General features: G+C 37.5%; 2 protein-coding genes across 2 annotated transcripts in view; both read right to left on the bottom strand.

Moving 5' to 3' along the window:
- The window catches only part of MALRD1 (MAM and LDL receptor class A domain containing 1), a 1,140,778-nt gene extending 1,131,102 nt beyond the window's left edge, over window positions 1-9,676 (bottom strand). Inside the window, exon 1 of the mRNA XM_072651641.1 lies at window positions 9,603-9,676. Coding sequence (XP_072507742.1) covers window positions 9,603-9,615 — 13 coding nt within the window. The 5' untranslated portion in view covers window positions 9,616-9,676. The remainder of the gene's footprint in view (window positions 1-9,602) is intronic.
- Window positions 9,562-15,349, bottom strand: part of ARL5B (ARF like GTPase 5B) — an 87,138-nt gene continuing 81,350 nt past the window's right edge. Inside the window, exon 6 of the mRNA XM_072651661.1 lies at window positions 9,562-9,675. Within this exon, the coding sequence (XP_072507762.1) occupies window positions 9,615-9,675 (61 nt within the window). The 3' untranslated portion in view covers window positions 9,562-9,614. The remainder of the gene's footprint in view (window positions 9,676-15,349) is intronic.

The following is a 15,349-nucleotide window of genomic DNA, read 5'->3' as shown; positions in this document are numbered from 1 at the left end:
TCTGTGGGCTCCCAGTTTATATGCCCTTGGAAGAGTGGCTGAGAGTGGCAATCTACTCTGATTGGTTAATACTTAATGAGAGAGAATGAATATGACAATGGAGGTGGACCTATTTGATCATGTCATTTACTTCCAAATCACCCCCAGCCTCTGAGGGAAATCTACACAAAATCTATATTCCCCACAGAAGCTTGAGTAGAACACAATGGGCAGCTGATCATTTAACCTTAGATTAAATTCCTTATAGGGCTGGGTGGGGCAGCAACACCTAGATTGGGGAGAATGTTAAATCTATCTGCTACCAATGGTCCTGTCCTTCAGAGCCTGAGCCTTGAAATAAGGACTTTAGGAAAAGGGAGAGAACTCTGGATCTCCCCAAATCATTAGTTATAAATAACCATTTCTCTCACACAGATCTCTGGCCAGAAAGAATCTCAGAGTCAACTAGTTCAACCACTTCCTTTGACAGATTAGGAAAATGATATGATAAGTGAGTCAATCTGATTTTTTTTAAAGAATTAACTATTATTTTGAAAAGCTGACTGCAACTTTTAAAAACAAAAAACCAATTCTTTTCAGTGTTCCCATTATACATAAACTTATCTCCAAAGTAATATTCCAATGAAGAATATCTTCTGGCAAGCAGAGAAAATTCTATTTCTTTCTGTTGCATAAATAATTCTATCTCAGTTTCAATGAAAAAAGCAAACTGGTTCTCCAGAGAAGCATATCTGGTTTTTCTGTAGCCCTCTTTAAAGTATGTCAATGTTCTACTTATTAGAAGGAGTCCATGAAACCCAAACTAAATGCTATGCATTTTCTCTTTCAAAATTTATTGAGAATTGGGGTAGAGCCAAGATGGTAGAGTAGAAGGACGGATCTGCTCTAGCTCTACTCCCATAGCCCATAAAATAACTGTAAAAAATGACTCTAAACAAATTCTAGAGCAGCAGAGACCACAAAACAACAAAGTGAAAGAGATTTCCAGCCCAAGACAGCCTAGAAGGCTAACAAGAAATATCTATCACACTGGGCTCAGAGCTGAGCACAGCCCAGCCATGGCAGCACAGCACAACATGGACAGGACTGGAACAGGCTTCAGGGCACAGAATCATGGGTAGTAGCTGTGGTTCCCAGATTACTAAACCCACAAATGCCAAAGACATCTTCAAAGGTCAGTGAGAAAGTACTTTCACCTGGGGGAGAAGGGATTAGGGTCCAGCCCTAGCCCCTGCCCCAGGGAGGTGGCAGTCACTGCAGCAGCAAAATCTATTTTTGGAGTCCTCTGCCTAAAGACCCTGGGGGAATTCAGCAATTGATCTGGTCTCAGCCCTGAGAGGTGGTCCTGGGGTGAAGACGAGTGCTGGTGTGGTGGAACTGGAGGAGGCTCTGGAGAGGGAACCCTACTCACAGATCCTGCGCAGAAAAGCTTGTTGCTGCTCCCAGACCAGGGGGCAAGCTCAGAGAGGAGTAAATTCCTCTTCTTTGATTGTACCACCTTGGAGGAACTGAGAACGTACAGATCCCTAGCATATACCTTCCACTTGACAAAGGACTCAAAAGTCAAGTAACTGGCTGGGAAAATGCCAAAGAAAAGGGGGAGAAAATAAGACTATAGAAGGTAACTTTCTTGGTGAAAAAGATATTTTCTTCCATCCTCTCAAATGAGAAGGACAAGGCATACCATCAATGGAAGAAATCAAAGTCAAGGCTTCTACATCCAAAACCTCCAAAAAGAAATATGCAATGATCTCAGGCCATGGAAGATCTCAAAAGGATTTTGAAATCAAGTAAGAGAGATGGAGGGAAAGTTGGAAAGAGAAATGAGAGCAATGCAAGAAAAACAAGTCAATAGTTTGCCAAAGGAGACCCAAAAAAATGCTGAAGAAAATAACACCTTTTAAAATAGAATAACCCAAATGGCAAAAGAAGTCCAAAAAGCCAATGAGGAGAAGAATGCTTTAAAAAGCAGAATTAGCCAAACAGAAAAGAAGGTTCAAAAGCTCACTGAAGAAAATAGTTCTTTAAAAATTAGAATGGAACAGATAGAAGTTAATGACTTTATGAGAAACCAAAAAATTATAAAACAAAACCAAAAGAACGAAAAACATAGAAGACCATGCGAAATATCCCATTGGAAAAACAATTGACCTGGAAAATAGAGACAATTCAAAAATTATGGGACTACCTGAAAGCCATGATCAAAAAAAGAGCCTAGACATCATGTTTCATGAAATTATCAGGGAAAACTGCCCTGATACTCTAGAACCAGAAGGCAAAATAAATATTGAAAGAATCCACTGATCACCTCTTGAAATAGATACAAAAAGAGAAACTCCTAGGAATATTGTAGCCAAATTCCAGAGTTCCCAGGTCAAGGAGAAAATATTACAAGCAGTCAGAAAGAAACAATTCAAGTATAGTGGATAACACAGGATCTGGCAGCTTCTGCATTAAAGGATTAAAGGGCTTGGAATATGATATTCCAGACGTCAAAGGAACTACGACTAAAACCAAGAATCACCTATCCAACAAAACTGAGTATAATACTTCAGGGGAAAAATGGTCATGTAATGACATAGAGGACTTCCCAGCATTCTTGATGAAAAGACCAGAGCTGAATAGAAAATTTGACTTTCAAACACAAGAATCAAGAAAATCATGAAAAGGTATACAGAAAAGGGAAATCATAAGAGACTTACTAAAGTTGAAGTGTTTACATTCCTACATGGAAAGATAATATTTGTAACTCTTGAAACTTTTCTCAGTATTTGGTTAGTTGGAGGGATTACATACTATATAGACATATAGACAACTCACAGGGTGAGTTGAATAAGAAGCTATGATATCTAAAAAATAAAATTAAGAGGTGAGAGAGGAATATAGTGGGAGGAGAAAGGGAGAAATGGAATGGGGCAAATTAAAAAAAGAGGCAAGAAAAAGCTTTTTCAAAGAAGGGGGAAAGAGGGTAGGGGAGAGGGGAAAAGTGAAGCTTACTCTCATCACAGTTGACTTGAGGAAGAAATAACATGCAAACTCAATGTGGTATGAAAATCTGTCTTACACTACAGGAAAGTAGGGGAGAAGGGGATAAGTGGGATGTGGGGGGATGATAGAAGTGAGGGCAAATGGGAGGAGGGAGTATATAGAAGTAAACACTTTTGTGGAGTGACAAGGTCAAAAGAGAGAATAGAATAAATGGAGGGGCAGGATAGGATGTAGGAAAATATAGTTAGTCTTTTACAATCTGACTATTATGGAAGTTGCATAACTACACTTGTGTAGCCTATATTGAACTGCCTACCTTCTCAGTGGAGAAGGATGTGGAGGGAGGAAGGGAGAGAAGTTGGAACTCAAAGTTTTAAAAATGAATGTTAAAAATTGTTTTTACATGCAACTGGGAAATAAGACATACAGCTAATGGGGTATCGAAATCTATCTTGCCCTACAAGAAAAGAGAGAAGATGGGGATAAGGGAAGAGGAGGGGTGTGACAGAAGGGAGGGCAGATTGGGGGAACGGGTAATCAGAATGCATGTTGTCTTGAGGTTGAGGGGGAGGGGAGGGATGGGGAGAAAATTTGGAACTCAAAATCTTTTGGAAATGAATATTGAAAACTAAAATTAAATTTTTTAAAAAATCTATTGAAAATTGCAGTCATTATTGATGTATTAAGACCCCATTCTTTGACCATTTGCCAATTTTACCAAGATAAGTTATGGATGCCTAAATGATAAAACAAGGTTTATCTTCTCTCTTAGAGATGTCTCCATTAAAAACATCAATAAAAGCATCCTTACGGTACACTGAATTAGAGCCGTGTTCCTTTACTTTAGGACTTTTCAGAGGGATACAAGGGCCTCAATTCAAGGACAAAGAGATCGCTCCACCAGTGTTTAAAACCCTTCATATGGTTCACATTTATACTCTCAGCTCATAAACTACTACCCTACATATCACTACACAAAACAGCTGGGACTACCCATTATGCCTCATACCATACATAAACACCCCAAGGAGCCTTTTGTGATTGCTTTTTTTAGTTCAGGCTGCCCCTGATATTTTATATTCTTTTATAATCTTTCTCTTTTTGGGAAAAATAAATCTTGAAAAATTAACCCCTGAAGGCCATCAAAATGTGTCACTTCTACCATGGACTGTTTCTATATAGAAGGTATGCAAAAAACCTTAGAACACCTTTAAGCTTTAATATAAAAATTACCTAAGAATTCTGAGACACCCTTATAACAGTAAGCACCCCAACATACCCAGAAGGGCCTACTATCACAAGTTCTTAGGTCTGTTTTTTTAAAAGGAAAGGCAACTTTTGAGGGGTCAACAATCACTTTAATCAAGCCTATGCTTCATTCACCTAGTTCAGGGGGGAAAGTCAGCACCCTGAACTTCAGAGAAAATACAGAGAAATCAAAATCAACAGACATGACTTCCAACTGTCCAACATAAGCAATACATGCACCATAGATCAACAGACAGATCCAACTATCTATTATATACATACATAGTTGCCAGAGAGAGAAACACCAACATCTGAGTTTTCAAAGCCAGGGGCCTCCTTAACGGTTTCCCAGAGTCTCATTTGGCACACAAAGCTTCTTCCAAAAATTAAACCCCAAAGTAAAACCTGACCTAAGAGTGTTTATACATTTTTTTTAGAGCCAGAGGGCCTCACAACCCTTGAGAACTAGTGCTTCATTAACAAAAGGTGTAGGCCTTCCTACAAATCTTCCCAGGCCCATTAACAGGTGGGGAAGATCTTCCTTAATCATATTATTCAATCAGAGGCACTGGTTTATACTAAAATAAAAAATGCATTATCAATACAACCCTACATTTAAGCAATCCATCTGCAAACTTTAATATCATCTTCTTAAGTGCTGTTTCAAATTCCTCACATCATATATAACCATGTGTCCCTCTTGACATGAGGAACCTGTGTACAACTTAGGGATATTGTCCTTATCCAGGTAGACCCTAGAAGTTTTACATTTAGCACTATTCCAAGGACAGCCATCAGCTGTGCCTCTCAAACACTCAGATTCACAATGCTTCTAAACATAGAACCCTTATTTGGGGAAAGGACTTTTAATTCAAATTCATAAAGGGTCAAAAGGTACCCTCTTCCAATAATTTTCTTCCCAGGAATCTTTACAATTCCAGTAACTTACCTTACCACTCTGTCTATGAACTCCAAGAAGTGAAAGATCAGGATTTGTTGTGGGCTTTTTTTTTATATATTATGAGTGCAATTTACCACCCATTCATTCTTTCCCTGGAATCTCTCCTCTATTGCTGTTCCATAACAGTGTTCTACCATTTTCCTTAATGACCAACAAGTGTCTTGAATTCACACCACTATTGCTCACATCAACTCTTACTCCTTACTCCTCACTATCTGACTCCTTTTTAAAATAAAATGTTGTTAAAGTTCTTAAAGTTTTATTAAAGCCTCTTATTCTTACATCACAGTCATTTCTTCATATACCTACCTAGCCTCCATCAAACACACAAAGAGCTTTCCTTTGTAATGGAAAAAAGGTAACCAAAACCAACAGACTCAAAGACCACTCTGACAGTTTAAGCAGCCTTACACGTTTCTAGTCTCCTCCCCACAACTTTACCAACAAAAGGAGAGAGGAATATTTCCTCAGTTCTTCTTCATGGCCAAGATTAATCATCATACTATTTGTTTACAGGTCTTATGTGTTGTGTTTTTTCTTTCAAAAATATATTTTTATTTCATCAAATATTTCCCAATTACGTGAAAGACAATTGTTAATAATGTTTGTTTAATTTTGAGTTCCAAAAACCTCTCTCTTCTCCCGCCATTTGATATCAATTATAGATGTGATGTGACAGATTTCTATATTAGCTATATTACAAAAGAAAACAATAGGATTATGTTTTTCATTTACAGAAGTCATTGGTATTAGTTTTCTCTACTCTAAAATGGGAATAATTACAACACCTATCAAATCAAATGAGTACTTAGCAAAAATGCCTGACATATAATAGGTGATATGGAAATGCTTATTCCCTATCATGTTTCTTGGCTCTGTTTATTTCACTCTGTATCAGTTCACACAAGTCTTTCCATATTCCTCTTAATTCTTCATATTCATATTTCTTCTAACTAAAGTTAGCATAGCTGGTCCTCCCCAGGTACTAGTTCTCAGACAACTGACTCATGAAGCAATCTGACTGCAGCCCGAGCTGACAGTGCCACTCTGTTTTCACATTTCTGAGGGTCAGGGTGTTTCTGGTCTATTTAAAATCTTCTACTATTTCACAATCACTTTCTACAGCTTCACACAAAGTCTCTCTTCAAGCTCTAAAAGCAGGCTAAAGCTGTTTACCTCTTCATTCCCCCAGGGCCTGGGAAACATGCCTCCCATTCATGCCAACAGCCCCACTGAGTCTTTTGTAGGTTCACTATGGCGTCTTCTCTTTTCATCCTTCCTTCCCTTGTGTTCCTAGGAGATAGCTGGGCACAGTTTCATAAATCATCCTAGGATACCGCTCCAAAAAGGAAAAAGAAGGAGCAGAGCCGATCCTTCGCACCCCCAGGAGCTGCTCTTAGCCATGACTCTGGGGGAAAAGAACATGGGCTGGGATAGGATACCAAATAGGATAATTTCACCATCATCACTTAGGAAACTAGACAACTTTAGAAACAGGAGATCTGTTCATTATACTTCACTTTCAGGATGACCTGGTGTAGCTGGATCTCAAAGCCCATCTCCAGGATCATTGTCCCCTCAAATACTTTTTGCTGTTTTTGTGGAGCATTTCTGCTCCAAATCTCTCATTCTCATCTTCCGTAACATATTGCAGATGTATTGAACTCCCAACCAATGTTTATTATTGGCTGCAGGGTCACCCTAGTTGACAAGGAGATCAAGCATCTGCTTGCTACGGTGGTTTCTGGGCTCTTTCAGCCTTTTTTTATTGAGCTGACTGATTAGTATCACTTAAAGTTTTCTAAGAAATGATGATAGATTCAGTGGGGTTTTTGTGCCCATTTCCAGTTTTTCAGAGGCAACAATTTGTTTTAAACTTGAAGTTGCTGTAATCTCAGTGTCATCTTATCATCTAGGTCCTTCCTTCTAATTTGTTATTTTACTTTGATCTTAAGCAGCTGACAGCTGACTACAGACAGCTGATTAGGAAGTAACTGCTATGTTAGTAAGCAGTTATTTCCTGTTTGTTAAGGCAAAGTTGATATCTATGGGACTATCTGACCACTGAAGCAAATGACAAGAACACTTTGATACTACTTGACTTTCCCTCTGTCCACATCTTACTTTCACATCCAGTCCCAGGCTAAATTAACCGCTCTCCTCAGCCATGTGCTCTGGAGGAGATTCTGGTTTTTCCAGTTTGACTTTTGATCTTTCTGGTCAAAAAACATAGTTGTTGCCACCTTAACCTGTCAGGTGTTGCCCTGACTGGCAAAAAGGAATCTTGAGTCATCTCTATCTGCCCTCTGGCCAATGGTATAGACTCCTTTAGTCACTAACTCTTATAATGTGGGTTAAAGTATCCTAGACAATTCTATAAAATTCTGGACTTGAAATCTGCCATCCTAGTTCATTTTTTTCCCTTTACATTCAAAGGAGCAGAAAGGTTTTTGTTTTGTTTTTTGCTTGCTAACCAAATACAATACCAAAACTTACTGGGTCTTGCTGGCCACAAATATGTACACTAAAGGCAGAAATGAGGACCAGGCAGAGAGAGAATAATTAACCTGCTTCTTCGCTTATCTTTCGTTTTGGCTCAAATTCATTTGCATGCTGAGCCAGAAATGGTGATGGAAATGTCTTAACCCCATATTAGACAGTGATCCATAACAGAGTGCTACCATCTCTCAGACAGGGGAAGAAGACTTAATCTTTGTCTGAGAGCACTCAAAAGTGTCTTTAACTGAAAGGGGTGGCTATAACTAGAATAATCAGTCTACCTTTACTGAGGAGAGCCAAGGGTGGGCAACCTGCAGCCTAGAGGTCACAAGTGGCCCTCTAGGTCCTCAAATACAGCCCTTCGACTGAATTCAAATTTCACAGAAAAAAATCCCCTCCATAAAAGGAGACATCTCCCTCCCTTAATAAAAGGATGTGTTTGGTAAAACTTGGACTAACTCTAAAGGCCGCACCCAAGCTACTTGCCACTATTCCCTGGCAGACTGGAGCCAAGATGGATAGCAAGAAACCCAGAAGAAAGAACTAAACCCAGAAGCTGGTAGCAGGAAACAATGCCCAAAAGTGATGACACACCCAACAAAGACCTGTATGTCCAGTAGCAGTCACCAGACCAGCCAAGCAGTACCCAGCTGAGACTACATGATCAGTAGTCATCATAATGCCAGCAGAGATAGGCAGAAAAACAGGCTCAAAGAGATCACACCCAAGAAGGAGTAGACCCAGGAAAAGCAGTGAAAATGACATCACCATGAGATGGATGCTAAAGCAGCCTAAGTGTGAGTCACCCAACCACTCATGTGCCCTGGCCATGTTCCCTACATATGTGCCTCTAAAGAATGATTTCTTTGCATACCAGATGGTGTACATTCTGTGCAAGATTATACCCTATTTTTACAGGGGAAGAATGTTCCATTGCAACTTTTCTTACTATGGTAGGGTTTTTTTTCCATTGTATGTCTTTTCTTTGAACTAATTGTTGCCTCTAGCTGACAAGAAAAGGAAACCATCAGTGGAAGCTCTTGAACTCTGGTTTTAAATGCATGGGGATGTATAATTGATATCATATTTGAAGAGCTGGAGGGAGGGAAAGAATTTGGAACTCAAAAAAACTTTTAGAGAATGTTAAAAATAAATAATAAAATTAAATTTTAAAATATGCATTATTTATTTAAAAAGTAAATGGATATGGAATCCAGAGAGTGCTTTGATCTAGCATAACTATTCTGGACATTCCACTTCAGAAAGGGGTGCCATAAATACACTTTTTTTTCCCTTAATGCATATTTCTTTCCCCAGCCAATGTGCACACATAAAACTTCTAGGTATCATACTGTCTGGATATAATTTGTCTCCATGAAACATGAATGCAGATCCCACATTACAATATCAGCCTCTCAAAATTCATTTCCATGCTAAAGGTCACCTACCCTAACAGAGAAGCCATCAGGACTTCTCCATCGGCTACACCCCAAATTCACAACCACTTGAAAGAAGGAGACTTTTACCACTGCTAGTTGAGGACTATAATTTGTCTTCTACAGTAATAAATGCTAAAAAATAAGTTCAATAAATCAAAGTCCTACTACCTAGTATCTGCCATCTACTGCCTGCAGACAGAACTAAATTCAATCATGCTAGAAAGATGGATTTTAAACTAAATTTGAAGACCTCTCCAAAAGATTGCATTATTTTAATAACTCTTTCCTGGATTTTCAAGAAATCCTCTTTCTTACTTAACCTAAATTCTCAGTATATACTTAATAAATATTTTTAAAATGAATGAATTTTATTCTGGCATTTGTAGAGATACAAGACAGTTTATAACTATATTTCAACGTACACACACACAAAAAAGATCTCACAGAATTTCTAAAATGTAACTTACCATGTGTACTCATCACTCATTCTGAGTATTATGGCCCATTTTTATATGGAGTGTCAGTCTGGCAGAGTTTGATCTAAGGAAGACAAAAGAAATTGGGTTGTCCGAATCTGTGTTTTTATTCCTCTTAAGCTGGTGATATGCATGTGAAGCTACAGTCAAAGACTGCCCTCCAAGGGAGAACTGGGCTCCATTTGGGGGTTGGGATGCTAAGTTTATATACCTTTTCAACAGGGGCTGATTAATTAATAAAAGCTTTCCTGATTTCACAAGTATTGTTCTTTGTTTAAGGCGAACATGTTTCTCACAGTTTTCTCACAATGAAATCATGAAGTCCAAAATCATGCCACCTGCCTCCTACTAGAGAGATGATACATTGAAAATCAAGGAGACGTGAATTTTTTTGACATGGGCAATATATGAATTTATTTTGCTATAAGTTTTTTTTCTTAATTGCTGAAGGAGGTACAACAGAAGAAAGATAATAAATATTTGTAAATATATATTTTTAACTAAAAAGAAAGGAAAACTGATCAAGTAATTGGCTCAGGGTGGCTCCATTTGTGATTTATCAATGAGACAACCAAGAAGAGAACTGAGAAATGAGAAAATATTGTAGCCCTAAGTGTCACAGATAAAGGGGTATAAGGGGTTTTCAGTCTTCGAAACAGAGATTTTTACAATAAGCCTTCATTAAGGATGGCAATTTCCCTACCCTGCCCTCACTCAAAAGAAATACTGCCAAATCATGATCTTATAGACATTTAAATTCAAGTTATTAGCATCTTATGGAAGTACTTTGGAATTCAACTCAAAATACAGGATACTTGTGGGTGACCTTGTCAGCTGAATGTATTCCTTTTTGCTTCTTGGAACATTTAACTTTTTGATTCAGTCAATTACCTCCAACTAATGGCTTCTTCAAGGGAATTATTGCTTGATTCCTTTGGAGCAAAATATACATATTATATTAATTTGGTAGTGTTTTGACTAAAGTGTCAAAGTTTTTAAATATCAGTAGGCAGCTTAAAAGGTTTCAGTTTAATTGTATTTTAACAATTCCCTGATTTTTATTCAGAGCAATGATCTATGTAGGGGGGAAATAGTTCTATTGATATAGCTACACTCTGGTCATGTTAATTACATCTTCAAACGGAGGAAGCAGCAGGCAGGACACAGCAAAGAGAAAACTATGCTGAACTGCTACAAAGATTGTTTCTCATTAATCACATAATTGTCTCTGTCTCCCAAATATGTATATATTATGGCAAAAAATCAAACTCTAGAGAATATGCAGGCACAGCTGGTAGATCCATGAGTCAGAGCTCTATTCACTCCCCCATAGTGAATAAAAAGTATTTGTTAGCCTAAGTTGAGGTATCTGTACAGGAAAATGGGGACTGCTCTTGATTCTCTGCTATGTAACACAAGGAGAATAAAATGCAAACGGTTTTATTAACTCTATTGAGAGGAGAATATCTTCCCCAAAGAATCATTAGCCATGATTCAAATGAAGCAAAGGCAACCTTCATATATGAATTAGATAATTGATCTTCTTTACTGTGAACTTTTTTTTTTTACTTTAAAAATATTTTTTGAGACTAGGTCTCCCTCCTACCTGACTGGAAGTACAGTGGCCATTTGATGGGTTGGATCCCAAAGCAGATAGTATAGAAGATATTAAAGCAATTTAATTGCTTAATTTTTCCAACCTGTCCTACTTCAGTCTTTCCTAGGCACTCTGGTTTTGCCTCTTTTACTATCCCTAATGTGTGTGTTCATCCTTCATTGACGAAGACCATGCCATCAGAGAAATGATGACATGATTTGCACTTGACTTTGTTTTGAGTGAGGGAGGGCTGTGCAAGGTCACCAGCCTCACTTCTCCTCCAGAGCCATCTGAATCCAGTGACCAGATATTCATCAGGATGACCCAGGATGAGGCAATCGGGGCTAAGTGACTTGCCCAAGGTCACACAGCTAGTGAGTGTCAAGTGTCTGAGGTGAGCTTTGAACTCAGGTCCTCCTGACTCCTGCACTGGTGCTCTATCCACTGTGCCACCTAGCTGCCTTTTTACTATCCCTAGCTCTTGGAACAATGCCTTGCACATTGGAGGCACTTAATACATGTTAGCGGATTGATTGATCCCTTCAGGCTCACCATATTGTTTCAGGACCTAGTGTAGACATGGGATTCTCCATGCAGCTCAGAACTCCTGAGCTCAAAATATTCACTAGCCTCAGCCTCCCCAAGTATAGGAATTAAAGACATGTGTTATCATATCTTGTATGTTCAGACTTTAGTCATATATCTATTAAAATGCTGATTTTGTATTTCAATAAATTGCACTAAGAAAAATCCCTAGAGTCACTTCTAAATAGTATCTCTTATATTTAAATATTTAAAAGTTCCATCCCTTCCAGCTGGCCAGATCAGATGGTGAATAAAGTACTAAACTATTTAATCTTTAGATCCAGGAACTCTAGTCAATAAATTATTTTTTTATTAGAACACTAAATAGCATTCAAGAGCCAAAATCTCACTAGGCCCAAATCTCACAAGGTCTTCAATCTAGCACAATTTATTGGCAGAGGGAGGTTAGATATAAAGAGGAGAAACTAAAATACGTTCCTAATACTGGCCTGAGATAAGAGAATTTTAGTTTCTTATTTTTGTGAAAATCATTAAAATCCTTGTCAGATGAAAATAATTACTAGGTTACTAGTTACCCTTTAAAAGGGTCCATTCCTCTCCAACTCTTTCTTTTGTCTTTCCACTCCCCTTTATCCTTTCTTGTACTGTAGGATTAGGCATTGAGCCATTACTACAATGGTTCATAATTTCTCAATTAAAAGCAAGATATATTTATAGAAACAAAAATGTTTTTTCCTCCGGTGCAATTTGGGTTAAGTAACTTGCCTAGGGTCACACACCTAGTTAAGGGTCTGAAACCGTATTTGAACTCAGATACTCCAGACTTCAGGGCTGGTGCTCTATCTACTGCACCACCTACCTGCCCTCTTTTTTCTTTTGCTTTTTTAAACAAACATTCTTTATGTAGCATTTCAAAATCAGTGTATTTAATTCATATAAAATTGAAACAACTTGAGTTTATTGGCAAAAGAAGGCAGAGGTCACTAGAGACTCTGCCTCTCCAAAATCCCCCTTAAAAAAAAAAGTAGAAATATCAAAAAAAACCAAGAATACCATAAATCCTCAAAAGAATTTCTTACACTCAAAGGCAACCACCAAAAAAATTCAAATATAATGGGAAAAATAGTGTACTGAAACCAGCACAAAGCAAAAAAGCCAAAGGATAAATATTGAAAGAAAATAATAATTATTATTATTAATAGAATTTACATAATTTTTTGGTTCGCAAAGTATTTTACTTATTTCACTTGATCTTCATAATAACCCTGGGGAGTAGGGATCATCATTACCTCCATTTTACAGATGAGAAAACCAAGGTTGAGAAACGTTAAAATGACTTGTCCATGGTTATTAAGGGTCAGAGGCAAGATTTGAACTTAGATCTTCCTAACTCCAAGTCTGGCACTCCCTCTGCTGCACCACCTAGACGCATCATCAGAAAATAGCTAGTAGTAACAGAAAGAAAACTGGAACTCTGTCAATACAACACAAAATGAGTATCAAATTCGGTGAAAGTATTTTGAAAAGAAAAGAAATCAGGAAAATTGCTATTAACTAGAGAAGAAATTGGGGCAAGTAGGTGGCACAGTAGAAAACTCATCTTCCCAAGTTCAAGTCTGGCCTCGGATACTTACCAGCTGTGTGACCCTTGGCAAGTCATTTAATCTCATTTGTATCAGTTTCCTATAAAATGAGCTAGAGGAGGAATTGGTAAACCACTCTAGCATCTTTGCAAAAAAATTCCCAAATGAGGTCACAAAGAGATGGACACAACTGAACAATGACAAGAGAAGAAATTCAGGTTTTTCTATTAGGACAAGAAGAGGGTGAAACTCAATAATTTAAAATACCCACATAAACAACAGTTTTAATTAAAGATGATTGTTTTATTGGAGGACAAAATGGTAGAAGGAACAGAAGAAGTAGAAAAAAACAAAACAATTATTCATCTAGAAAGAAATTTGAAAGGAAAATAGACCAAAATAAACCAGATTTGAAAGTCTTTATTAATCTCACTGGTTCAACTTGTAATGTCTTTCACCCAAAATATATGTCTCCATTGACCATTACACGACACATTTTTAATTCTTTGGAAATTACAAAGTTCCATGACACATAACTAAACAAAACCACTGATATGATCATGAGTATTATAAAGGCAAGCCTGAATTTCAGGGAGAAGTTTGAGGTCATACATGAAACTTTGCAAATTATACCAAATCCAATTCAACCCACTGTCCCCTTTCTCCACTTCCTCCTCCTCCTGTTTAATTCCGAGACCCATATGTGGCCATTTGCAGTATCTAAACAAGATAAACCTACTGATCATAGAGCTTATAGGATTTTCATCTGGAAAGCTCTGTACTGTTTCAGGACTTTATAAAACCATGGAATGTCATTCACAAACTGAAACTCCTGAATAACCTCACTTTCTCTAGATAATCCTACTTCAGCATGTATTGGGTGCTAGATCTCTGTCATGGTAGTGATCAATACACAGCTCGTTATATCCTTCCCATGATTTTAATATCACTGGGTCATCAAGCAACATTACCTCTACTTTTCTACCTTTTAAGAAATCCTGCCTAATTTTGGTTCTTGCAAGGGAGACAGTGTTATAAAAAATGCCTTTTTCAGATCCCGGCCAAATTAAATCCTTTTCTAATCAAGAACAGTGAGATCTTATATTTTCATGTCTTTTAGTGAATTTGTGATGATAAAGTTTGTGAAATACAGCTAGAATATTGCCTGCCTTTTTCTCACAAATAACACTTTCAGCCATGATGTCCTGAATATGTGAGTATATCATTCTCATAAAAATTTTAAATAGGTGGGGAAGTGGAGTAGGGACATTAATGAGGCTTAAGGTTTTGTGTTGTTTTTTTCCCTACACCTCTGATGGTTGCCTCTCCTTCAGATATCCTGTGAATCAATCCTTCTTTCTTACCTCCAGCACAAATGTCTAATTTTGTACACTTGATTTAATCTGGCTGCATTTCTTGTCTTGCTTCTCTCTAGTGCTATTTCTACCTCCTCTACAGACACATTGAGAGCTGAGAGGTTGGCATTCAAGGGTGACAGTTCCACTTAATTTGATGGTGAAGTATTTGGTATAAAAAAAATCATTTTAGAGCTCCATTTTTCATCTGTTTTGTTGTTTTTACCGTTTCATTCTTGGATGTTCCTCAGCATGGTTTTTGCTCAGTTGTCCCTCACCACACTTGTTTTATCTCACATTTCTTCTGTTATATCATTTTCTACCATCTTTCTTCATAAAATTTTATAAATGAGATTTTTGTTGCTCTTAGTTGTCTTATGTTTCTGCCTGGAAAATTGTCAAGTTCTTGCTAAGGCCCTTTTTTGACTCTTTAGGTCTTCTTAAAGTGACAGTTGGCTTATATTGGCTAAACTTCTTTATGAAATCAATATAATCAATGTCCATGTTCTTTCTTCTCTCCATACTTCATTTTCTATCTCCAATAACTTGTTTAAATAAGTTAGATTTGAGTTGTTTTAAATTATTTATTGTGAGGACCAGATGAGGTAATGCATGTTTTCCAGTTTTAAATCATGCTATATAAGTGGCCAATTATCA

This window comes from Notamacropus eugenii, chromosome 3 (assembly GCF_028372415.1).
Source record: "Notamacropus eugenii isolate mMacEug1 chromosome 3, mMacEug1.pri_v2, whole genome shotgun sequence".
NCBI classification, from domain to species: domain Eukaryota; kingdom Metazoa; phylum Chordata; class Mammalia; order Diprotodontia; family Macropodidae; genus Notamacropus; species Notamacropus eugenii.
Note: the sequence above shows the minus strand (reverse complement) of the source record. Positions and strands in the feature narration are given on the sequence as shown.